Here is a 27,885-nt window from a genome sequence, read left to right on the forward strand (position 1 = left end):
TTCAATAGCTGTCACTGTACGTTGATGTAGAAGCTGTTTTTGGTGTTCTGGCAGCGGTGCAGATGAAAACTACCAATCAAGCATGTTCGTGATTTTAGCCTTTTATTAAATAAGGGCGGATGGAAAACTTTTAGGAAATACATAAATAAGGTCGTAGAAGATACGCCGGAGTAAGATTCGAACTTTAAATGGTCTCCAAGTGACGAAGGTTTTGAGGAACCTCGCAAATGATGGTCAAGGTACGAAATAAATGACTGCGAAATGGACCTTAATGCACTCAATACGAATACTCCATTCGGTAACACTGATGTGCCTGAGCTAAAATCAATAATACTCGTTTTAATAAACCTTAATCACTACCTTTGAGCCATAATACGAAGCACTGGCTGATCATCTTAGTTCTCTCTTTATCTACCCATCATTCAATAAGTCCCGGGGCATTAATTAGTTCATGCATTAATAAGTAGCAAATGTACCTTACGGTGCTGTGTTTGTGTTTATTGCGCATTTATGAAATGTTTCGTAAAGTGAATCTCCCTACGTCTACATCGATGGCATCATCGAAATAGATCTCGACTTTGACATCAATATCGCCTCTGGACCACAGAATCACCTCTTATATTTCGACGATTTTTGAAGTTATTGTTGACAGATCGACATCAAATCTAAAATGGATATCCATTCTACACATCTAAGAAACACACATTCTTAGATCAGCAACATTCATTTGTGCGGTAGGATTCGTTCTACATAGCTTGGAGTTTTTCCATAGCTCGTTTTCCATTAGCGTTAGTGAATAACAGTGAAAGAGGCGAAGTCATAAGCTCTCACGGTGTTGTTTTTCCATTTAAACGCCCTTGGGTTTACGGTTTTACTATTGTAGGAGTGTCGCGCGCTCTTTTTCTTCTCTTTTGTTTTGTTTCCTTTTTCCCAGCCGGTGACCTAATTTTCCTTCCGAGGTCGGCATGTCTCGCGCAGGTTTCTCTCTCGACGACGAAGCGGTGAATTTTTCAATGAGAGAGATAAGTAATATTCATCTTGCACCAAAGTGGTTTCCTTAATTTATACTCCGCATAATTGGGCTCTCACCTGCATACGTAATGCGTTCGCGAAAATTCTAAGGAAAAACATTCCAGTAGCGATAAAAATGGTATCTTATTCGAATTCGCAAAAAAAACCATGCGGGGAACTTTTGTCCGCAAGTTTTGCCTCGATTTTTGCTAAATTTTGCTGAGAAGAATAATCAGACAGCCAAGTTAATGCCGTTGTTATTAAATGTATTACAGTTACTTTACAATAAGCATGAGATTAAAACTTTTCACAGAAATATAATATAATCAAAGGTCGAGAAGTGGATAAGTCAAGTTAAACATTTAAGTACAAGTATACAAGGAAATTAAGTAGTGCAGTTCAGGTACTTGGGCAGTATTTAAGAGGGAAATTGGCTGAGTAGTGGGGACATCAAGTGAATATTTGCGATAGCAAAAGAATAATTTACAAGATTAAGATATTTCATTACAGGTACACTAAGCGAAAATACGAAACAACTTAGAAAATACTTAAACGTGGAGGCGTGCTTTTATATGGCGTGCTTTATGGTTGAAAGAACTGCTCTTTGAGAAGGCAAGAATGTAGATGTAGTAAGTGGTGTAGAATGAAGATGGTGGACTTATTTCACAGCAATATAGCGGTTAAATGTTACTAAGAAATGAATAAATAAATAATTCAATACAAACAAAATCAGGTTATCGTTATAGATTACGTAAAGTGGTCGTTAGGGATAGTCCTAACAGTCCCTTAACAACTAGAATACGTCGAATGAATTCGTTATCATGTAATCTGATAGATTTAAATCCGTTCCTCGATTTTAACCAAGAAACTACCTTGAATCGGTTTATATAACGAATGAAATACGCATTAGTACATGACATTGGTAACACTTGCTGTACATGGAGGCAATAATTGATTCAAATTATTTGCCGTGACCTAATCGTATGATTATAAAATGAAGACATCTTCTTAAAGTTTAGCGTTTGAAGTTATATCAATTCCACATAATAAATGTTAATATGTAATACACTCCATGATATCAGGTTTGACTGCGTGCAAATTCATTTTCGAATGAAAGAAGAGTACTAGGGCTTTTCCACAAGTATTTTTTTAGTACAACTAGTTCCAACGCATAGGCGTTGAATTCAGTCTTCGCTTCATGTGATTTTTTGTTTGAAAGAGTTACTAATGCCCCTTTGTCTTCAATCGACTTAACATCTGCCTTAGGATACAAAAAATTCCTCGCGAGAACACCACGACCGATCGTAAGGGATGAATCGGTAAATCCGGGATTTTGAGTTTGGAAAATCTAAATTTCAACTGTGGAGAAAGGGTATGAATGGCTCAATTTTGATCTGGATTGTACTCCTCAGAGGTTGCTTCTCCTTTTTCTTTTCTTATTGAAGACAGAGGCAATGGGGAAAAAAAGTTGCGAAGTAAGTCTTGATCGTATCAAAAATATTTTAGAAATACTTTGGAAGTTTCTTTCCCCCGCTTCTTTTCTCTATGCACTTAAAATTTGAGTATTTTCTTCCCCATTCATCCGTTAGCCTTATTTTTTTTCATATTCCTCAGTAATCGCATGCATTTCGAGTGAAGTACTTGATTGGTTGTTCCAAAATTCTAAAAACTCTTAACTTATTCGTTTGTGTGTTTTTCTGTGCTTCTGCATTGTCGAGTAAAAATCTTCTTCGTCTATATTTAAAATGTTTAATCGGTTTAACGCATCTCTCTGTTATTCTCTATTTAGTGTTAATCCCCTCACCCTCTTGCTCTTGCAACAATATTCAGCTTCTCTGTTTCCGTCTCTCTTAATTTGTCCCATGTACTTGTCTGTCTCTTGGAGACCCTTATGCATATAATGTTTGCAAATAATCCATTTTGCACCAAGGTTTTTCCATATAGTTCTTCTTACCCGAAGGTGCTCCATGTGATTTTTTTATTCTCATACTTATAAATTTTTTTAACATATATTTTTTATTATATATAATGTATTATATATACATATATATATATACATATATATATATACATATATATATATATATATATATATATATATATATATATATATATATATATATATATATATATATATATATATGTGTGTGTCAGGAAAGGGCCATATGTAAAAATAAACATATTTTCTTTTACATATAGTTATTTATTATTATGGTTTTTATATAATTATTAACCACTTATTATGGTTTATTTATATGATCTATATATATATATATATATACATATAAACCTTCTGACAAATATTTTTCATGAAAAATATTCTCACGCAGCAAATTCCTGTAGTTAGCCTCGATGGTATTCAATGGAAGTGTTTAAGCTGTTGAAAGTTCACGGATACCTCTAGAAAATATCTACCATTGCTTAAACTACAGGGAAGACCACTGGCGTGGCTACTCGGTATGGCTGTTCTAATCGAGGGGAGTCTGTTGCAAAAAACGACTCTCTTTAGGAACTTCCATGTCCACACATTACTACTGAACTTATGCGTACGTATCACCTTTACGAACTTCAATTAGTAGTTGAAATTTGATACATTACTCACCCATTATTATTCAAAAAATGGATAAAAAAAATTTTTTCCTGTGTGCTTAGTTTTAAAAATGAAAACGCCATGTTTACACTATTGCTGCGCGGTACATCATATTATTGCGTTTGTGCTGCCAGCTGTGGGTTTACTCTTCAAACTGTTTCTCTCTCTGTTGCGAACTAACGCGACAGTGTTTGGTTGTTCGAAAGTTTAATGCACTTTTAAGGTTTTCACTTGAGTCGCCCTTGTATCTAACATAGTGTATCCCAAAAGTTTAGTGATTAGAATATTCATGCCGTGGAATAATAGGATGAAAATATTTCCTCCGGGACATTTCAAGTTTCCCTCTTATCTCTATATCAAAGTGATTGCGATGGATTAAGTGGAGAGAGTTTTGCGTCCGCCTTGTCATCAATCAATCTGTCTCCAGGTCGCTGCGTGTGATGGTCGACCGTCATGTTGAGGTGAGTGGAGGTGGCAAACATTCAGACTGCGGTCTTGCCAAAGGGAGAGTTTCTAGAGTTTGACAGTCTTTGAACGCATCCTCGACAAAGTTTTGGTCCCTTCCGAATGGATGCCTTCCTGTCTACTCCAGTCGCTTTACTAGGGGAATCTCACGTAGGTGGGATTTCTGCGCCTGGCGCTGGCCATTGGTCCATCCGGCTCACTCTTTCCCTCTGACCTCACCCCGACGGATATTGCCTCGGAACCACGATCTTCTAGTGACAAAGCCGAAAGTGCTAAGAAACCATTCATTGGACGAGCGAGAGAGATAGTCATCAGCTTACAACTCTAAAATTTAATTAGGATGAGCATGGTTAATTGCATACTTATTTAAATAAATTTCTCTGGCAAAGTGGAACTAAATATTTTGCTCTATTTTTCTGGTTTTCGATTAGGTTTTTGAATCTAGCGCTACACACATCTCTACTCCTTAAAGCTGAACGAATATGTGACAAAATATCCTTAGGCCTATATTATTGTTGGTATCCTAACGACTTAGGTAGGTTTCTAGATGGGCACAGCCTATAAAATTGTGTACAAATTTATTTACTTGCCTCTCCTGTACAAAAACCTGATATCGTAAACTGCGGTAAGTCCCTCTTTATTTCCCCATACGTCTTTCCTCACTATATTCCATCCAAGATGCCAAGTCACATTCCTTCCCCTTCCTCGTTTACCCAACGTAAATCCCCTATATCCAAGTCTTCAACAACCCCAATTCCCAATCAAAACGCTTTGAATCCATCTTACATGTCTCCTTTGGATTTCTCCTAAATATTTTTCTTTCCTTCTGCTCATTTCACCATTGTATTCCCAAAGTACGTAATCCATAAATTCAGAGTTGCTTATAAAAGACCTCTCTAATTTCTACCTCCCTTAGTTCCATTCAAAGTGCTTATTCTTTTCCTCACCCAACTTCAATTTTGCAGCATTCTTCACCCTAATCGCCATCTTCCTCTCCCGGCTGACCCCGCATCCACTCGTTCTTTCCTCTTCAAATTTCTCCCAATGACCGTCTGTTTTTTACCTTCGCCAGGGCTATTACTTCATTCATCTGCTTCCCTTTCTTTCCAATTAAGTTTCTCCTTCCTTTAATTATTTAATATAAATTTTAATGTGAAGGTAGAATGATTTAATTACTCATATCATGATAACGTATTCTCATAATGACAAAGATGACGAATTTTGAATTCAGCTGATGTAAATTTCCGAATATCTGAGTTATCTGGAAGTGTTTTATTCTGTTCACTTCGGTCGCAAAATACACTATAGGAACCGTTAACGGGAAAAAGACAAGGAAACCGTGGATCTCAGATGAGATGATTACAAAGATGGATGAGAGAAGAAAATAGAAGGATGTAAACACAGAGTTAGGCAGAAGGAAGTGTAAAGAGTTAAATTGAGACGGGTAACAAATAAAGCAAAAGAAGCCTGGTGAAAGACGCAGTGCGAGGATATGGAAAGTTTGCAGAGAAAGGATGAAATTGGTGCGCTGAGATAGGGTGGGTAAGGTCATAGTTGACGCAGAAAAGATACAAGAGAGATGGAAGGAATATATAGAAGGACTGTACAGTAAAGAACTTAGACCAACAAAGTTAGACATTGAAAAAGAATATGACGTAGAGGAAGACAGCTTAGGTCCAGGCATACTAGACAATAAGATTGAAAGGGCATTACGGGAGATGAAACTAAATAAGGCCGTGGGGGTGGATAACATTCCCGCGGAACTATTGAAATGTTTAGGAAAATGTGGGAGGAAGAGGCTATATGCGCTGATTCGTAGTATCTATGAGGAAGGAATCTGGACGGATGACTTTGTGAGATCAGTTTTAGTTCCTATTCCGAAAAAGGTAAAGGCTACATCATATGAGGACTACATAAGAATAAGTTTGACATCCCACGCAGCTAATGCTGTTCTTAGGATGATCAATAAAAGGATATATAGTAGGGCAAACGATTACTTAGGGGATGATCAGTTTGGGTTTAGGAAGGGAGTTTTGGACCAACATGGCCAAAGTGGTAGTGACATAAGGAGAAGAATTGCGCAAGGCAAAGGCTTTCACAAGGAGGAGGGAGTTGATGACAGGGACGTTAAATAAGGATATTAAGAAAAGACTCGTAAAAACTTTGATATGGAGCGTAGCTATGTACGGTGCGGAAACGTGGTCATTGAAGCAGGAGGATAGACGTAGATTGGAGGTTTTTGAAATGTGGGTGTGGAGAATAATGGAGAAGGTGAAATGGACAGAGAAGAAAACAAATGAGGAAGTACTTGGCATTGTGGGCGAAGAGAGAGTTTGTTGGGAGAAACCCTATTGAGGCAGGAAAAGTGGATGAAGGGGGTATTGACCGGGCGTGGAATGTTGAAGACTGTAATAGAGGGGAGAATGTTAGGCAAACGAGGAAAGTGGCAGGAACAGGATAGGAATGTTGGACGGGATTAAGGGAGGAAGGAAGTACTCAGAGATGAAGAGGGGTCTGATGTAGAGTAGGATACTGGATTTTGTATTTTCTTAGGAAGCACAAATATTTATCTAGTAGCTGCGTCCATCCAAAAACCTACCTTGACCGTTAGATTACCTCATAATAATAATATGTTACTTGTTTGAATGCCTCACGGATGTGAATAATAATATGCAAAAAGATTGGGATCACGAACAAAAACAAATAAACAAACAAAAACGAAACTCACACGTATTCCGAATTTTGTTGACGATTTTTTGTTAATGTGAATTAATCAAATTTTGTGATGGAGATGCGAGATTAACATATGTATTGAAGAGGAAGAAATCGAAGTTGCGGGGGATTTAGATATTGGTGAGAGTAAATTGGACAGAGAGGAAGACAAATGAAGGGGTGTTGGTGTTTGGGTATGTAGGTGAGAGGGTGATGGGATGAACCTTAAGGGGGAGATTAAGTAAAGGACTTGGAAATGGATGCGAGAGGAATGAATTCGGTGGAAAGATTGATGGGAAGGAACATTTCAGGTAATGGAGGGAGTGGAGTGAGAAGTTTCGCTTTTTTGCGCTTCACGAACGCGGCGAGGCGGTTGGGTAGCATGGCTAAGTGCAGGCTCAATATTATCGAAGGTAAAACTTTGGGGAATCGAATCACATATTGGAATTCGATTCTTATGAAATGTAAATGCCATTGATTATCGCTAAGGACGATTCTTTAGCGTACACTCCGATATTTACATTTTGAGATTTCTCTTTAAAATCGAGTAGTACTTGCGTATATTTAAGTTTCATTCTTCATTGGACAAAATACAATGACCTCAGGCATTCTTTGGGATAAATTACTATAAAAGAGATGTTGCTTTTTTGGGAGATATGACATATTTGAGAAACGGATGAAACACTCCAGTTGACTTGAGATTTCATCATTGTAATATTGCTAAATATATTTGAATCGGTCTTATTTTAGAATTTATAGCATCTTTTTTCATAAGAGGCAATGTGATTCAGGAGGTCACAGACTTGCTACCGTTTGTTAAATCGTTTTTTTACGGTGTTCACTGGCCTTTAACTAAGATATGGAATAGGAGTAGTCTCGTAGTTAGTTTGTTGTAACACATTTACCGCTATTATTAATTTATTCTATAACCCATGTTCATAATAAGTATCCTACTTCACGCCCATAGTATTTAAAATCCAGAAACTTTGGAGTAATATTCGCAGATAAAGACTTCGTTTGTTAATTTAATTATCGTTGTTCTGAAAAGTCATCAAAAGTTATAATATGCACTCATATAGCTCAATATTGTGAGTTGTTGTTATGAAGTGCTGCCTGAATATGAAAGTGTATACATGACAATGCAACCATTTCATTTGCATTTTAATGCACATTAGCGGATGACTCCGTTTAAGTTACTGTCGTGCCATCTCCCGAAGTTGTTTATCCGAATGTGGAAAACCAGCTTCTTACTCAATCTAATTTGTCTCGTCCAGAGGAAAATGACACAGTGCTAGGATTATTAAGACTCTAATAAAACATCTAAAAGACGAATTCTCCTGTCCTCAGTAGGAAAGAAAAGAAAGGGTTTCTATTTCCTTAACAACTTAAGATTAGAATGCCCCCACTTTACTTGAACGCTCAATCCAAATCTCTCGCGATGGCATTCATCGCAATACTTCCGCTGTACTACGCAGTATAGCACTAACCCGCTAACAATTCCTCTCTGAAACGTTTTCCAGGGACCCTGCGTCCCTTTGCATGGACACCAACTCCAGAAGGTGCCGGAGCCAGCTGCCCGCTTTTCTCGTCCCGAGTGAGGCGTTTTGTGAGGAGTCCCTCACCGAGGACGGAGGGTGGAGGAGGAAGAGGAGGAGGAGGAGTAACGGAGGAGGGAGGGAGGGAGTCGAAGAGAGACACACCCTGCCACACGCCGTCCGTCTCCCTCGCCTCCCGTCAGTCGCCCCGCCGCCTCAGTCATGGACGAGAAGGGATCGGTGGAGGTGGAGGAGGGTGAGGAGGACCAGGAGGAGAAAGGGAGGAAGGTGGTAAAGAAGGATGGAGGAAACCCCGCGGTCGGTAAGATGGCCGACGGTGGGGAGGACAATATGGCGGACGGTGGGTCGAACGCCGCCGTCGTGGGAGATTCCAACGACCGGTGGCCGTCGTCAGCGAACAGAGCGAGGATGAACGAAAGAGGGGCGGCGTCCAGGGAGGATGCGCCGGAGGACGGAGGGTCGAGGGCCGTGAGGGAGGACGGTGAGGTCCAAGAGAACGGTCGCGTCACCCTCACGAGACCCGAGTCCAAAGGATGCCTCAGGCTTGAAAAGGTAGGTGCGCTCTGCCTCGGAGGCAACAGCCCCCGGTGTGGAGGAGTGCCCGCCCCGCCCTGCTCGTTATTTACACCGCATTCCCTCGCCCCCCCCCCCCTCCGACCTCGGCTGCGCTCACGCAACGACATACATTTCTCCCCCCCTCCCGCCCCGCCTCACCAAACTTCCCCTTCCACCACGCCCACGTGTTTCGAGCCGGATCAGTCCAGAGGTACGTATCTCGTGGCGATGCTGGCTATTACCTCGAACTTTTTTGAAATGTGGGTCGCTCGATCTATCTATCTCCTCGTTGCTTACTTATCGAAATCTGTATTTTTCTTTTTGTGAATTTTTAACTTATCATGCTGGCAGGGTCGAATCTAGGAGCTCTCTAAAAGCGGTGCGGTCTGACACTCCGCCTGCCTGTATGTAGGCTATTTACGTATCTTCTCTTGAGGAGAATTTTAAGAGATAATATTACCTCCGTTTAATTATTTGGGTGGAACAAGGCCTCATTTTTTTTAAAACTAACCTCTTTTAGGGGAGTTGCAGTCCAGTGGGTATAGTCGGACTGTCTCCCGAAGGGCCCGAGTCCAATGCCCGTAAACATTTCTCGATTATTCAATCCAGTATTTTCATGTGGCGGGAGGAGAATCATTTGTATTTTTCGATATCAATTTCAGAAGTGTTGTTATCTAATTGAAGAATAGTAGTACACCAGTGGGTAGGTTTGTCTACCGAGGGCTCAGGTTCAATACACTCAGCCGTCACCCAAGCTGTGTGATTTTTCGGCCAGCGCGAAATCTTTCTGGGAAACCAAAGGCGGCGTAGTGAAAGGAACGAGTACCCTTTACTCTGATGTATTTGTACACTGATGAAATTAACACGTCGTATAAGGGGTAGAACTGGATGGGACCTATCCTCACCTATCAAATCAACCATCAAGTTTATCGCTGTTTTTTTATCTAATTAAAGTTTTCAATTTTGGATGTAATATTTTTTATCAGATTCGAATGAAAATGGGTTTTGACGAATTATTAACAAAAAGGAGAACGTTAAGGTGGAAATAATTACCATTTAAAAAGAACGGTCCTTGAAATAATCCTTTATTCCACCGTAATATAAATTAGCGATGAAATTCTCATCCGAATCAGATTATAAACCGGGATAACGGAGTCGTGAGAAGAGGATATATTTTTTTAATGTTACTAATAAAATAAACATTCTGCTTGCAGAACTTGTTGATAGACCCATTCGAATCGTTTTTCAATCGATATAGTTGAATCGTTTTTATTTAAGGACTATCCGGCAATAACTTGAATGTTTAGCTTTTTACAAGATTTGAAATGGATCCAGAAATTGAACTGACCTTTCCCACGATAGCGGCACGACTTGATTTTAGATTTGGAGAAATAATAGGATTGTTTGACTTCATAGGAGATATAATTCTTTGCTCTCAAAATTCAAATATATTCTTATAAACAGGATCGATAGATCGCTCAGGTTGAACATCGCAAATATTGTTGCGGTAGTATACGAAAGACGTGATCAATGATTAATGGAAGAGTGGTTAATAATGCTGTCGCATCTTTGCTAAGGACTCGAGTTTTAAAACCTTATAGCGTAGCGTAGACTCAGGTGCCTCAAAAGGTACTCAGAGAATTCGTGTTGTTTTTATAATGCAACACCTTTAAATTGAAGTTAAAACACGTTTTGGCAGTTGGATCTTTAGCCTCTCCTGTTCATCTCATTACGAACTTGCCAAAAATTACGACAGTTGATCTCTATATGTTAAAATTTTATTGATATAGAAGGATAAAAATAATTAATCTGACAATGTTATGGCACTGTAAAAAATTGTACTCTAATGTTAAATTTCGTACAGCACCACTGCATTTTACGCTTGCTCGAATATATATCTATTTGAGCTAAAAATGAATGTTATTTCAAACCAAAAGTATAACGGAATAACATTGCTCTAAATTCAGATTCATTTTGTTTTTTGACACGGACAAAAAACTTGCTTCACTAAAAACGGTGTCCTCACTCAACGACAGCCCGCAGGCGACTGAGGTTGGTGTCGGTCTGTTGCTAAGAGCCCCCTCCACCTTATCCTGCCAGGCAGACCCCCCTCCACTGCTCCGTTCGCGCCAGAGAAAATCAGTCCTACCACTTTTGGGTGTGATCCTGTACATTGGCAGTGCGGAAACCATAGGTCATGAAAGGGTAATCATAAGGGCACGAAAATGTATCCTTGAATGATTGGATTATTCCGGACTGTTTAAAAAGAGTTAAAAAATTACAATGAGAAATTTCCCTTTCATATCTCAGATGCTAATGCATATGTGTGCATTTTCTCTGCGGGTAATTACCAATGCGGTGTTACTTAACTGATAGAAGCTTGATTTTTATCACAGTTTGGGAAGTAATTTATCACTCTATGACAATTTATAATTAAGCCATCTAGAATTTGTTTTTGACTATTATGATCAATGTAATGTGAAACATAATAATAAGAGGACTTACGTTGGGCAATGGAACTTTCTTGAGAGATAAGGAATCGATGACCGGAACGTCGAGTAAGAATGTTGAGAAAAGGCTCGTCAAAACTTTGATATGAAGCGCGGTTTTGTAGAGGGCGGAAACAGTCGTTGATGTAAGATGACTTGTGTAAATTGGAGATTTGAAATGTGGGTGTGGAGATGAATGAAAAAGGTGAAATGGAGAGAAAGGTAAACAAATGAGGAATAAGGTGAGCACCGTAGAGGAGGAGAGAGGATTTTTGGGAGAAATCCAAAGAAGTAGAAAAGATGGATGAAGGGGATATTAATTCACAAATGGATGTTGAAGACAGTGATAGAGAGGAGGAAATGTTAGGCAAGCGAGGAAAGGGTAGGAGTAGGATGGGTACGTTGGACGGAATTAAGGGAGTAATGGAAATAGGTGTAGGTGTGTTCAGTCTGTGTCCATCCAAAACCTGCCTTAAACGGCAGATTACCAAATAATAACAATCAAAGCCTTACTGTTTAACGTTTTCTTCAAGATTCCATTTTACACTGTTATTATAGCAAGTGTATGAAGGGATATATCGAAGGATTTTCTCGACATTACACCGAGTAATCTTTGGGCCAGAGGAAGAATGCTCGAGACCCCTTGCTCATACGGGAGGTACGTTACTACATTTCATTCCTTCGTCGTCTTCCCGTTTTATTTTCGACTGTAAATAAAAGAAATTGATGATTCTTCCAAAATTTTCACATTCTAAGCGCGATCAAATATTTGCAGTCAACTATTTACTTGATAATCTCCGGGAAATGGAAAGAGTTATAGCTTTTCACATCTGCCTTGAACGCTTCTTCTCGCATTGATTATTGAGACATTTTTACCACTTAAGCCGATTGCTTTCTCCTCTTCTCACCGCTCTTGCCAACCCAATCATTTTACTACTCCGATAACCAAGTAAACTGGCCAATTCATTTTAAAATGTACGTATAACTCCGTTGATTACAAAAGTATATAAATTTTGTCATTTAACGTCTATAATTTCATCACTCATTCCTTTACTCGAGAATCATCATACATCAACGCTTCTTACAGAGATGAAATAAAAATCTGTGCTAAAACACACCGTTGAAAAAATATTTGTACCAGTTTTCTTAAATGAGTAAAAATGTTGCAAATCCTTAGCTGCAATAGTTTACCTTCTTTAAATATAATAGTAATTTGGCCTTTTGTAACGGTTAGAACCACTCTTCCCAGAATTAAAATGAGAAATTTGAAAACAAATTCTTGTAATCCCTTCTCGTATTTCATAATCAAGTTATCGGAAATGTAGGATGCTGTGATTTTTTGTGATTATCCCTTCCATCTTTAGGTTTCGAATTTATGCGTTGTAGGTATTTTCGTCCTATTCCTTCCTCTCGAGGCCGTTCGCACACAATCAAATTTAATTACCCAACTCAAGAATCGATGGTTGATTTAACTTTCAATTCTCGCGGATTAACATCGGCGGAAATGTGACGCAGGTGTCTAGGCAGTTGGATATAAACCTTCTCGTTACGAATTTCGAGGAAGTGCGCGGAATCTGACACCCGCCGTGGCGTTCGCGCTTGTTAAGCGTCATCCCTCTTTGACTTTGAATTGAAGAGGCACGTGTCTACCGCTAAGGGCACACTTCGCCAGTCATCCATGGATGATGAATATCACGTGCAATTGCTTCTGCGGATCTGAACTAGGAATTTAAGAGATATATTCTCCAAGAAACGCCCGAGAGAGTTTCAAAGGGTCCCGCATAAAGTATACAGTAATCATAGGTGTATGAGGTTGGCAACTCCTCGCCGCCGTCCTTTGAGAAAACGCGGTAGGGATCCTCTCACGAGAGTATTTAGTACTAGCGCAGAAACTGAAACCGGAGCGGAGAAATGTTATGGGTTTGTTTATTAATTAATTTTAATTATGGTCGTTTTTTGGTAATCAACCGTTTAAGGCAGTTTTCTGATGAAGACAGACTAAGCATTGCTACATTTCTTAGTTACGTCAAACAGGACGTAACGTAACGCCCCACATTGTAACAAGCCCTTCTTCATCTCCGAATCATTCGTCCCGGCCTTCATTCCATCCAACATCCCTAACCTGTCCCTGCCCTTTCCTCGTTTGTCTAACATTCTCCCCTCTATTACAGTCTTCAACATCCTACTGCCGATTAATACGCCCTTCATCCCTTTTTCCTGCCTCCTTATGATTTCTCCCAACAATCCCCTCTCCTCGCCCACCATACCTAGCACTTCCTCGTTTATTTTCCTTTCCGTCCATTTGAACTCCTCCATCCTTCCCCATACCCACATTTCAAAAGCCTCCGGTCTACGTCTATCCTCCTGCTTCAGTGACCACGTTTTCGGGCCGTACATAACGACGCTCCATATTAGAGTTTAAAAGCCTCTTTGCCTCGCCTCAATCCTTCTCCTTATGTCACTACCACTTTGGCCATGTTGGTCCAAAACTCCCATCCTAAACCCAAACTGACCATCCCCTAAGTAATCGTAAAAGACTTTTTCCAGCACAATTCTTCTCCGTACGTCTCTACTACTTTGACCATGTTGGTCCAAAACACTTCCAAGATATGTAAACTGTTTACCTGCTCTAGTTTTTACCCTCCAATTCCATATATATTGACGTCGCTTATCAAACTGTAAAATTCCGACGTAATCCCCTAATGAAAACCGTGTGAAAAGACTTGAGATTAATCATCAATAAATTATTGGTATTTCACAATGTTCAGTGCACTCACACAAAATGGCTATATTTTTTCTTACCGACCGGATGGGAGCACAAAATTCTAATGGTATTTCATAGTTAACGATACTTTAATAACAAAGGAATGGAAAATATGATTAGTACACAATACGAGATCTGTTCAAAAATTATCGCGACATTTGTTTTTTTTCAAAAATTATTTATTTATTCATACATATCTATTTTTCCCCTTCAAAATAATCCCCTTTAGATATTATACACTTGTGCCGACGTTTTTTCCAATCCTCGACGCACTTCAAAATATCATTTTTTGTGATCTTGTTCAGCTCCTCCTTCGATGCAGTCCCTATCTCGTCAATCGTAGCGTAGTGTCGTCCTTTCATGGAGGTCTTCAGTTTCGGTAACAAGAAAAAGTCACTGAGGCCCAGATCTGGGGAATACGGTGGCTTTGGCATCATTGGTGTGTTGTTTTTGGGCAAAAATTCGCGAACAAGGAACGATGTGTGAGCAGGGGCGTTGTCATGGTGCAAAAGCCAATTTTTATTCTTCCACAAATCTGGAGGTTGTGACGGATTGCTTCACGCAAATTTGCAGGTAACATTCCTTATTTACCGTTATACCCCGTGGCAAGACGTCATTATGCACCACTCCCCTGCAATCGAAGAAAACTGTAAGAAAAATCTTTACATTCGACCAAACATGGCGCGCTTTTTTCGGTCTTGGCTCGTGCTGCGGCTTTGATTGAGATGATTAAGATTTAGTTTCCAAGTTATAACCATAAACTCATGATTCGTCCCCAGCTATGACCCTCTGGAGCAAATTTGGGTCATCGTGGACTGAGTCCAACAGCTCATTTGCAATGCTAATGTTAATGCATTGCTATTTTTGGTCGAAATTGAGGCACGAATTTCGCGGCGACCCGTGTCATGCCCAAATCATTGGTACAAATCGAATGGCAATCGATATACTATATATAGTTCCTCAGCAACTTCTCCGACGGTGATTCGACGATTGACGAATACTATTTTCTTCACTACCCATTTTCCTGTATTTTCTTCATCATTGTACTCATTTTTCCTTGACGTGCTCGGCCACTTAATTTTGTTTTTCACACAGAATTTTATGCTGATTCTTTGATCCAATTTTGGAACAGCCAAAAATCGAAGACTAACCAAGACACGTCCAAGTAAAACAACTGTCAACAATTAACTGGACATTCATAATGACCGAACTTTTCGGCATAAACGAGAGACATAAATACCAACATAACGCCACAAAGAAATCGAAAATCAAATATAAGTAATCCGCGGAAATTAAAATTTCGCGATACTTTTTGAACAGACCTCGTGTGTATATATATATATATATATATATATATATATATATATATATGTATATGTATATATATATGTATGTGTATATATATATATATATATAGGTATATATATATATGTATATATATATATATATATATATATATATAGCAAAGTTAAATCTTTATCGGGAAGTAAGAAAGGGAGATCAACGATAACAGTTAGAGATAAGGCGGGTAAGGTCATAGTTGACGCAGGAAAGATACAAGAGAGATGGAAGGAATATATAAAAGAACTGTATAGTAAAGAACTTTGACCAACAAAGTTAGACATTGAAAAAGAATATGACGTAGAGGAAGACAGCTTAGGTCCAGGCATACTAGACAATGAGATTGAAAGGGCATTAAGGGAGATGAAACTAAATAAGGCCGTGGGGGTGGATAACATTCCCGCGGAACTATTGAAATGTTTAGGAAAATGTGGGAGGAAGAGGCTATATGCGCTGATTCGTAGTATTTATGAGGAAGGTATCTGGCCGGAAGACTTTGTGAGATCAGTTTTAGTTCCTATTCCGAAAAAGGTAAAGGCCACGTCATGTGAGGACTACAGGACAATTATTTTGAAATCCCACGCAGCTAAAGTTGTTCTCAGGATCATAAACAAAAGGATGGAGAGTAGGGCAAATGATTACTTAGGGGATGATCAGTTTTGGTTTAGGAAGGGGAGAGGTACGCGTGATGCCATTGTAGTAATGAGATTATTAATCGAGAGGAATATAGAACAACCCCAGGAGGTATTTGCCTGTTTCGTAGATTTCGAAAAAGCGTTTGATAGAGTGAATTGGGAAAAAACTTATGAGTATATTTCAGAAAATAGGAATAGATTGCAGGGAAAGGAGGCTAATCCGCAACCTGAACATGTCTCAAACTGCTCAGGTGCAGGTGGGAAACGGGGAGTCCGGATGGGCAGTGTTAGGAAGGGGTGTAAGGCAGGGATGCCCATTATCACCGTTGCTGTTCAACCTGTATGCAGAGGAAATGATCAAAGAGGCATGGGAAGAACTGGAGGTAGGAATGAAGGTGGGCGGGGAATTCGTAAAATCAGTTAGGTTTGCTGATGACCAAGCTTTATTTTATCAGTCAGCCAAGGGGTTGCAAGCATTGCTGAGTTAATTGGAAATTCAGTGCGACAGGTATGGGATGAGAATCAACATTAGTAAAAACAAAGGTTATGCGATTTTCTAGAAAGAAAAAGGCCAAGCTTAACATTAGAATAGGAGGGCAAAAACTAGAGCAGGTAGAACAGTTTACTTATCTCGGTAGTGTTTTGGACCAACACGGTCAAAGTAGTAGGGACGTAAGGAGAAGAATTGCGCTAGGCAAAGAGGCTTTCACAAGGAGGAGGGAGTTGATGACAGGGACTTTGAGTAAGGATGTTAAGAAAAGACTCATAAAAACTTTCATATGGAGCGTAGCTATGTACGGTGCGGAAACGTGGTCATTGAAGCAGGAGGATAGACGTAGACTGGAGGCTTTTGAAATATGGGTGTGGAGAAGAATGGAGAAGGTGAAATGGACAGAGAAGAAAACAAACGAGGAAGTACTTGGTATGGTGGGCCAAGAGAGGGATTTGTTGGGAGAAATCCTATGGAGGCAGGAAAAGTGGATGAAGGGGGTATTGACCGGCAGTGGGATGTTGAAGATTGTGACAGAGGGGAGAATGTTGGGCAAAAGGGAAGGAACAGGATAGGGATGTTGGACGGGATGAAGGGAAGAAGAAAGTACTCAGAGCTCAGGACTCATCACCTGATGTAGAGTAGGATGATGGATTTTGTGTTTTGTTAGGAGTAATAAAATGTTTGTTTGGCAGTTGTGTCCATCCAAAAACCTACCTTAACCGGTAGATTACCTTTAAAAAAATATATATATATAAATAAATATATATATATAAGTCTGACACATATGAATATCGAATAGCCGTTAGCGGTAGCACCCCGCCAGCAATATACGTTTCGAACATAGGTGATCCCAGAAGAAGTAATCCACCAAAAATATCCTTTCCTATAGGATTTTCGGGAGTGAGTATGAAATTTTTCTGACGGTCAATTTTCCACTCCAGCTACCTGCACTCTCCGTAGGCCCTCATGAATATAAAGCCTTCGGAGACAAAGACAGCGAAGAAATATGGCCTCTGCGGAGTATAAAGGCGAGACGTTGCGGTCGACTTTTTGCGTATTCCGACATTTATGTTTGAGTGCCGTTCCAGAACGTGCCACTCCAGGGGGAGGCGTTATTTAGAAAGTACGTAATATCTCTCCAAGTAGGTCCAAAAGATGGATATATCTCCAGAAATAAGTTGCTGTGCCTTGAAGACGTGGATTCTTGCGGCAGTGTTCGTTTCTTTGCTCTCATTTCGTGTTGTCTAATTTGTCTCATGGCAGATGCTCGTTAAATTCTTGAGTTTCCTCCATCACTACTCCAATTTTGAATAAGTTAAACTGCAATATCACTTATTTTCACAACACCGATAGACACAAATAAGTTTCTTTGTGCTAATTTTATTCATTTTTACGTTTTCCATCAATTTAAAGGTAGCTTTTGGACAGCTTCCAAAAATTATTTTCTGCTAAGTGTCCCGAAATCTATCTTTTTTCCGCACGTTAGTTCCTCCTTCATTTCTCCCTTACTTCAGCCATCTCTCATAATATCTACAAATCATGTCCTCTTCCTTCCTATGCCTCGGTTATCTAACATTCGTCTTCCTATATTACAGTCTTATCAACATCCCAATACCATCCCAGCCCTATTTGGATTATTTTTTACGCCTTAAACGGATTTTCCCCAGCAACGCATTCTCTTCTTTCACCATATTTACAACTTCTTCTTTATTATTCTTCTCTGTCTAACTTACTTTTTTTTTCCATTTCTTTGTGATATCTAAGATCCTCCAATCTACGCCCATACTCTTAACTCAAAGTCTAGCCTTTGGTAGTATAGTAAACGCGCGTTTTACCTTAAAGTCATTGCTTAACTTTACTGTGGATCTCTATCGAGCACACATGTCATCTTCAATTCTGTTGATAATTTAAATGCTTTTATGACTAACCCATCCTTCTCCTAATAATCCCATTACTATGCGCCTCTTTCTTGACTAATTATTGACCATTTACACCCCCCAACCTGACCTACTTTAACTCCTTCCCACTTTGATGTTCATTTTAAATTTCCTGATTCTCGAGAATTATATTACTTCCTTTTTACTTTTTTCGTTAATTACTCTAATCTCTTCACACATTATTATATCCTTTCACGCATTCCTTCTATTAACTCTGACTTTCTTTTCGTTCTCTTGTTATATTTGTTATTAAATTTTCTATTATCGTCAATATCAGTTCCACATTTTTACCTGTTGACAATTCTTTCCACTTCAAAGAAGGACATACCATGATGTATATCCCCGTATATTGTCCTCTCTAACATCGCCGTCTCTCTCAAACACGTTTCCTTCTTTTTATATTTGTCTGGGCTTTATAATTCTAAGAGTTCAGTTCTCTGTAGTATACTTCTGGGTTATCTCTTCTCTCCCTAACTCTCCATTAAATTCTACCATTCCCTTTCTTTTAGATCTTCTTCAAGATCCTCATATTGATTGTACACTGCTCCCTGATTCATTAGAGATGGAAGTGTAGGGTATGTTATTTCCCACCGTAGTTATCATGACATTACGCCAAGCAAAACATTTTTCAACATTGTATTAATGCTTTCTCCGAGCCTGCTAATTCATCAATATTACCAATCCTCCTCCTTCGCTCTCTCTTCCTACCTCAACCAATCCTTGCTTTCCTCCCTCCCTCCTCTGCCCCTCCGTCCAGAGATATATATAGACTTGTATTTTTACCTGATAATGTTACACCATAACGAAACCTAGGTAGTAATAAACAAATTTTTTCTATGTGGAAAAGCCAAGTGGTTTACTAATTTCAGGTCCAATATAAAGAATTTCCACCAAGTGACGCCAGAAACTGTTTTATTTATATTAGGCCTTGTCTTAGGAATGAAACACATTATATGAATGTGTTCTTCCCAATCCAACAAATAATTTAATGTTGAACCAAAGTACTTGAATTGAGATACTTGTTCAATGGCAATACAATTTTGATATTTTTAGTGCACAATCTGCAGGGTGATATTATTAAGTATATTTTACCTTAAATCTGTTGTATTAGTCATTTATTCCATACCCCAATCACAGATAACTCTTCCAATCTGCGAATGATTTTATCGCGATACTCCAAATATATTGAATAGTGTCAAATATGAAAATTTTTAATGTAAAAATATTGAGCCCTTTTTAATTTCCGCAGACTTCCCTTCATTCCGTCCACCATTGCATTCCCTTTCCTCTCTCCTACCTCACCAACCCAACGTACTCCCCACTATCAGTCTTCAACATTGCGTCGCCAAAATAAGTGTTATCCATTCACCTTTCCCACTTCCTTTGGATTTCTCCCAAAATACATTCTCTCTCCTCTCCCACCGAGCTTAAGACTTGTTCATTTGTTTTTCTTTCCGCCCATTCTACCTTTTCCATCCTTCTCCATCCCCACGTCTCAAAAGTCTCCACTCATGTCATCCTGCTTCAACGGCAAAGTTTTTTCTGAACCGCGCTATCTACCATGTTTTTGTTTTATGTACATAACCTATATTGAGGTAGTAAAATCGAACATTTCAATTTTTCTTGTTTTTTCCTTACGTATTGCTGGATATTATTTTCTCTCGTATACCTCTCCATTATTTTTTTGAAGTTTTGATCCTTTAATAAAGCTTCGCATTTGTTTTAGAAGAGTTACTTAATTTTAAGGTTCCATGTTTTTCCACGGAACTCGCCATTGATGGTTTAAAAGGGTGTGGTGAGGGTGATCGGGGGTATTTGGGAGAGGCATGGGAAAGGGGATTCTCCAGCACTGTCGAACTTCCACACGAATCCGTACTGTGAATTCGCGGACACGTGATCTTTTCCTCCAGCCCTTTCCCAATCCTCCATCGCTCTTGTCCTTCCTCTCACACACCCACACCTTCCGCACCCTTTAACCAAACCCGGTTCCACCCTTTCCCATCCTTCACTCACTCAATCCGCCGTCCATTGCCACACGTACTCACAAACCCTCCGCCGGCGTGCAGTTTCCCTCCCGGCGAGGAATGAGTTTTGTCATCCCCAGATGCTCATCTTCCCGTCACGAGATTACAAAAAAAAAAAAAGAAATCGGCAGGTTCCCGGCGACGCCGTTAATCGATAAATCCATTTACTGCACGTCTGAATTCCTGCTAATTGGATGGAAGACGCCGCCTTGGACTATTGGGAAAAAAATTCTAATCCATTTTGTAGTTTTCGGGTCGGATGGATTCGCTACCCCGTCCAACCTGCCCGCAAGTGATCATTGCTTCAGTTTTTTGCAGGTTAACTACGCCCACTGCTGTCTCAGCTGCCATTTAAAATTGATTCCTGAGAATAAAATACCAATATTGTTATTCCAAAGGGAATATTTGACAAGTATTTCTTCTCAGCTAGAACGAAAAATCGTCTCAGACGTTTGTGAAACGCGGAATTCCAATATCCCCAATATATTTTTCAATTTAAAAGACAATTGATGAATACATAAATAAACACCTATGTGTTTTAGTGTTCATTATATGTATATATGTGCATGTACGAATGAGCCAGCCTACTGTCGTTAGGAGAAACCACTCACCGCTCCTCCAAAATTTGGGCCGTTTTCACCCGATTCTCTCTCTCTTTGGCGTTTCATAACACCCAGGTAATACTCCATGTTGACTTTTTGGCCTTAAGATAGGTATCCGTGCTGCACAACCCCCTTTGCATAAAAAACACAGTCGGTATCAGCTTGACATTCCAGCGAACTTGTCGAGGTTATATGGGGCGGGGGGATGTTTCACAAATCCATTGTTAAGGTGCACTTTTGTTTCGGTGACATATCACCCATGCACCCATGACCTGTTATGATCCTGCACAAAGAAGGTTCCATCATTTTCAGCTCGATCAAACAGTTCCTGACAGACTTGAGGTCGATGTTGTTTCTGGTCTGCTGTCATCAGGCGAGGAACGAATTTGCCGTCGACTCGGTGCATCCTCAATTTTTCTCTCAGGATTACATGGAACGGACCAATCGAGATACCAGTCTCTGTTGCAAGTTCCTTGACAGTCAAACGTCGATTTGCACGTAGGAGATCGTTCACTTTCTCGATGTGGGGGGGTCATCAATCAACGTTGATGTTCTTCCCGACCGCTCTTCCAATGATTACCGCCCCTTTTTGAAGTGGGCAAACCACTCATAACACGTATAACGTTCCATAGCATGCTCACCATAAGCCAAACTCAACGTAATCAACTCAAACGTTTCCGTGAAGGATTTGCGAGTTTCACGCAGAATTTCACAGAGTAACGCTGCTCCTTCGAAGAGATCATTTCCGCGGATCCGATTTACCGCCGGACTTTACAAACATTGCTTTACATAAACGGCCGTAACTAGTCAAAAAAAAGGTGTCAACAAAGTGGTTAAAGGCGATTATTCGGAAGTTTTCCTGGACACAAAGCCTCCAAGCGGATTAAAGCATGACAACTGGGGGCGAGCTATTAAAAAAGTTCGGGAACCTTTTAAGGACAGCTCATGTGTGTATATTATGTTTATATATATATATATATATATATATATATATAATACAATACACATTAACAAACAATATAGAAACACAAAAAAAGGAACACTCACACGTTATTTCTTGATAATTTCGACGGAATTCTACTCCGTCTTCATTACTTCTCTATCTTCCGATGAAGATGGAGTAGAATTCCGTCGAAATTATCAAGAAATAACGTGTGAGTGTTCCTTTTTTTGTGTTTCTATATTGCTTGTTACTGTGTAATGTTTTATTCGGCACTTCCGTGTTACGTCTACGAAAGTATATATATATATATATATATATATATATATATATATATATATATATATATATATATATATATATATATAGTACAATACACAGTAACACATAATATAGAAACATTACTTCTACATCTTCAGAGGAAGACGGATTGTTTCCGTCGAAATATCAAGAAAATACGTGTGAGTGTTCTCTTTTTTTGTGTTTCTATATTATGTGTTACTGTGTATTGTACTATTCGGCACTTCCGTGTTACGTCTATGAAAGCATATACTATATATATATATATATATATATATATATATATATATATATATATATATATATACATGCATACATACTTACATACATACACACACATATATGTATTTATTTATTTAATATATACATATATGTGTGTGTATCTAGGTACGTTTGTATTTTTACTATCTACCTATTCCTTCTAACGTCTAATATTCATTCATCTTTTCACTTGTGCCTTTGATATTTTCCACACCGTATGTGAAATGAGAAAACATTGGTTTATTTCCACGATGTTGTAGTAATAACAATTACCCATCCTACTATCTACTTATAATTTTCTTGACAGTCTGGTTCTTAGGTGCTGGAACCAACTTGGACACTAAATATAAACCATTTTAAAATTATCAATGTTTTCAAATTTACACTGCGGCATATAGATGTCATTTTTCCTCAAATTTGCTTCCGAAACTCTTTCTATTGAAATATAATTTACTCTGTTAAACAAGCTAAGCCTTGTGAAGTAAGCTTCTCAGTTGAAAATATTATTTAAAAGAATCATTCGGATGAAATTATATATAATATTTCGAATACATAAATATAATATATATATATATGTATATCAATATATATATATATATATATATATATATATATATATATATATATATATATATATATTGATAAACGCCCCTAAACCTAAGCTCAGTGGATACATATTGGTAATAGGCTTAGGAATTAGATCTACGCGTATTAAGTAAGTTTTCACGTAAGTCACTATCAGCATATTAGCGGCATAGTTACCGCATTCAGTAGCACGTCAAATATAGTGGATATTTAAAATCTTAATCTCGTGAAACATAACGGATCGCAGATGTTTACGATTGCGACCAATCCTCAGATTATAAAAGATGATGTCACAAGGGACACTTAACGTGATGTATCGGATTATACCCGTCTGCTTATCAAATTGGTGTACAAATAAGTCATAAATTCCACGGCTGAATTCAAACAGACACGCGGGGGTTAGGGCTGTCCACCAAAATCCCTACCTTAGTCCAAGTAGGTTGGGCCTCCATCCTTGTTACATAACGGTTTCTGGTATCCAGGGCTATCTGATAGTCGCAGTCCAATCCAAAAGAATTATATAACTCAACCATGATGTTTCTATTAATTTTTAAAATCCCTGTTTATCCGGCGACTTCATCGGGCTAACCCCGACCTTCTTTCACCCAAAAATTGCGGAAAAATGTTTCCCATAAGCTATACAATATATATATATATATATATATATATATATATATATATATATGCGCGGGTGTACAGAAGTAATTTTTGGGAATTTATGTGCGAAGGAGAGGTATTCTGGAAATACTTGATGCGAACGACCATGCCTTTGTCCTAAGTGTTCCTCAGCAGATAGACGTTGGCTTTGTTTTATTTCTGCTTCCATCCATTGTTCGGAGGACTCATATGTGAAACTTCTCGCTTGAAATTTGCATAATAAACCGCTGAACCGTCGGTGAACGCTCGACTCTTGATCCATCATTATTCATTCGAAAATGGATTTTGTCGCATTTCTAATAGGACTACCGCCTTTGTAGTTCCTCAGCCATCTTATATTTATTTATGCTTTCACGAGGCCAACGCCCAGTGATTAATGCCTGTTACAATGGCGTCCGTATTCTCCCCCGATGTGTAATTAATATTAGAAAATATAGATTACGTTTTGTTATGCCTTTTCTATTCAGCCTGCGACGCCATACCGTCTCAGGATGCATGTGACATAGCGAGGAGACAGACTTTTTTAAATCAATATTTTTCGTAAAATTAACAATTTTGGTAGGTTGCCCAAGATTCTTTCACTGTTTGGCATATGATTTTCCAAGAAAATCTGGTACCAGAAAAATGACCCAGTTTTGGCGAAGCTGAGCGTCCTCGGAGCGGGTCCAGTAATTGACTCCGTGCCCTCCGGTCAGTAATCCAGCGCTATGCCTAATGGACAATCACAAGCTCCCAGTTATCAATTGAATATGTTAAATAGTTCAAACAATGGAACTGATTTTAATAGCCACACGCACAATGGTATCTAACATAAAGTATACTTTTCTATTTGTGCGTGACTAACCTGGTGGTAACAAGAATAACAATGAAACAAGGGTTTTATTAAAAAAATACTCGTAGCTTCTTACTAGACTGCTTGGAATATTTTTTTCTAAGGTACCACTTTGCAGTTATTCTATTCCCTTGTATTTAGAGGGAAAATAGGCATCTTAAATCTGTCGTTTAATACATTTGATCTCTGATATCGTTGTACGATGGGGCTAAAGCTACATTTACAGTATCTGCGTCTCCTATCCACGATTTCCTGTTGCTACTCCTACTTTTTCTGTCATGATCACCTTTCAGTTCTGAACAAACCGTCTTACCTCTCCGGATTACTTCTTTAATTCTGAAACACTTTCATTATATTTGTCCTCTGGTCCACCCGTACTTCCTCGATCCCCTTGTCGACATCCAATAAGCGCACTGACATCTTGGTTGCTTCCTGTATTCGTTTCTAGTAATTTTTTTAGTACTGGTATCCTTTAACGTTTACACCCCTTCTGAATGTGGAGTGACATTAGATTGTATATTGAATGATCATTCTTCCATCGTCTTAGAGAATCTTTTTCCTAAATTACATGTATTTGCAAGTCTTCACCCTCGGCAAACACAAGTTAACAACATGGCTTCCTTTTCAGCCTTTTAACAATTAATTCATCTTGATTTGACTTCCATGTTTTAACATATTATTGAGAAGTTTTCATTATTGTTATTTTCAACAACAATTGTCTTCTCGCCCTGGTACTTGCGTCACGATGCGATGGTTAACAAAAATCCTTTTCAACAGGAGCAACGACGCCTGCTGGTCTGTTGAACAGGGGAAGTTGAAGCTATCTGGGCAACATGCCTTCCTCACGACCAAAAAGATCATCTGCGAAAATATAATCCTCAGTTTGCTCAGCTGGCAGGGTGGATTAATGAGGCAGGTGAAGACATTTGCAGTTCTTCTCAGGCTTAATGACTTGTGCGAGATAATTCTCCACTTATTCATTAGCAGTTGAAGGGGAACTGGCGGACGCGAAAGCCGAATCGCAATTAGTCGTCTTTGCCAGGGTAATGAAGCAAATCTTCTTTCAACGTTCACGCGTTCACTTTAATTTTAATTTTTCGGAAATGACGCTGAAATTGCAGAGATATCCAAGAGGGTTTACTCATATCATTCGAATATTCCATCCTTTCTGGTGGTAATTACGTTTCGAAATTATTGATAAGTACCTTGGAATTTGATTATTAATGGTAGTCGACCGATTGAGGAAGGTATTCTTTTTGTTGACGAGTGTTCATTTTCTCATCTCCGACCATCGTTGGAATTAGATGCTCATCGCTATTCATATTAAATTCCTGTGTAGTTTTCATACCCGTGAGCAAGCGAAAAAGGTTTTTTTAAATATTTATCGCCTTATGCGCTCTCCTATTATGTTCTGTTGTCGTTTGCGAGTTATGCGGGAATTAAAAGACGTGCGAATGCCGTGAGAAATGTTTTTCATTATACACGAAGTATATATTTTATTAAGGTCTGTTTGACAAAAACGATGAAAAAGAGAAAAAAATGATAGCTTCTACGTTTAAAATTGTATGGTAACGAAAATAAGGTTTAATGGAATATGATAAATGTTGATTAGTCGCGGTGGGTTTGGGCAATGACATAAAATAAGCTTAGCTAGCGGCTGATCTACCTTTAGTTATGATGGTAAAAAGAAACTTAACATTTCCACAATAAAGATTTAATATTTCACGACCATGGTATCGATGCTGCTCATAATCATCATCAGATAGTGATGATGATTATGAGAAGCATCGAAACTATGGTCGTGAAATATTTACTCTGTTTGGTGGAAATGTTAAGTTTCTTTTTACCATCATAATGAAGGAATTCCACAAATTTAAACCTGAAACTGTTTTTTTTACTTTTAGTTAGCTAGTCAGCCAAAAGACGTCTTGAACAATCGTTGCTAAAACATTATATTCGCATGAATGAAATTGAAAAGGGATTTGAATCAACCTAAACAGGTTGAAGGATATGAGTAATAAAGAACTAAAGGCCGTGTTATTTGCGAAAATGGCAAAAGTTGTGTGGACGCAAGAAGAAGAATCGCGTCGGCCGATTTAGCTCCCTCTCAGGGAGGAGGGGATTAAATGACGGGGAAAATGATTACAGATGTCAATAAATACAAGCGGAAGCATTTACATGGAGCGTGGTTTGGTGCAGCGCGGAAACATGGTCGTTGAAAAAATGTGATAACCGTATTTGAGATACTTTTATAATGTGGGTGTGGCGGATGGAAAAACTGAATTGGACAGGAAGGATAACCAAAGAGCATATCCTACACAAGGTGGGAGAGGGGAAGGGATTTGAAGGAGAAATCCAAAGGAAGCAGGAAAGATATATGCAAAGCATCACGTATTGATTGGAAAGTGGATGTTGAAGATTGTGAGGAAGAGAGGAAAACGTTAGGCTAGAGTTTGTAGGCTAGTTAGGCTAAATAAGGGTAGGAATAGAATAGGAAAAGAATTTTTGGAATGAAGGAAGGAGTTTAAAATAACTTGGCATTGAAGAAAGGTTTATTGTAGTTAGGGATGTCAGGTTTCGTCTTGTAAAGAGTGGGTAAGAAATGTAGTGGTCTTCAGTCTACCTCCACCAAAAAGCTACATTAACTGGATAATGACGAATGAATGTGTCAGGAAAATATTAGAATTTAATGCATGGGCAATAGAAAACTAAGGTATAAGAGTGCTTCTGGTTTGAACATGTTGAGAGAATGTAGGAGTGTTTTGCCATCAAATGGAAAAAATGTGAGAAAAGAATGAATCATTTTTAAGGGAAAAGGGGCGATCAAGGAAGTCATGAATGATTGAGATGAAAAATATTTTCAAAACAAGGAATATAACGTTAGAGAGATGCCTGTGGATGTGGAGAGCCTATACGAAACAATGCGTGAATGTGACGGAGGCGGAATACGAGAAAGTATAGAAGCATTTAGTCCATTTGTAAGATACAATTTTTCAGGCAATACTTATCATCCTGTGAGGGTATAGGGTTTGAAGGGTAGTTCAAGGATACCACATAGAGGGGAGCTTTGTGTGATTTCTAAGAGTAATCTCTTTTTTAGAACCCACCATTAGGACAAATATCCATATTTTATGGA

At 38.8% G+C, this 27,885-nt stretch overlaps 1 protein-coding gene across 1 annotated transcript in view; it reads left to right on the forward strand.

The window, feature by feature from the left end:
• The first annotated feature begins 8,455 nt into the window (after window positions 1-8,455).
• LOC139688197 (cGMP-specific 3',5'-cyclic phosphodiesterase-like) overlaps window positions 8,456-27,885 on the forward strand; it is a 209,266-nt gene continuing 189,836 nt past the window's right edge. Inside the window, exon 1 of the mRNA XM_071585625.1 lies at window positions 8,456-8,886. Within this exon, the coding sequence (XP_071441726.1) occupies window positions 8,536-8,886 (351 nt within the window). The 5' untranslated portion in view covers window positions 8,456-8,535. The remainder of the gene's footprint in view (window positions 8,887-27,885) is intronic.

The sequence above is a fragment of the Hetaerina americana genome, unplaced genomic scaffold (assembly GCF_022747635.1).
Source record: "Hetaerina americana unplaced genomic scaffold, ioHetAmer1.1.p SCAF_2, whole genome shotgun sequence".
Taxonomy (NCBI): domain Eukaryota; kingdom Metazoa; phylum Arthropoda; class Insecta; order Odonata; family Calopterygidae; genus Hetaerina; species Hetaerina americana.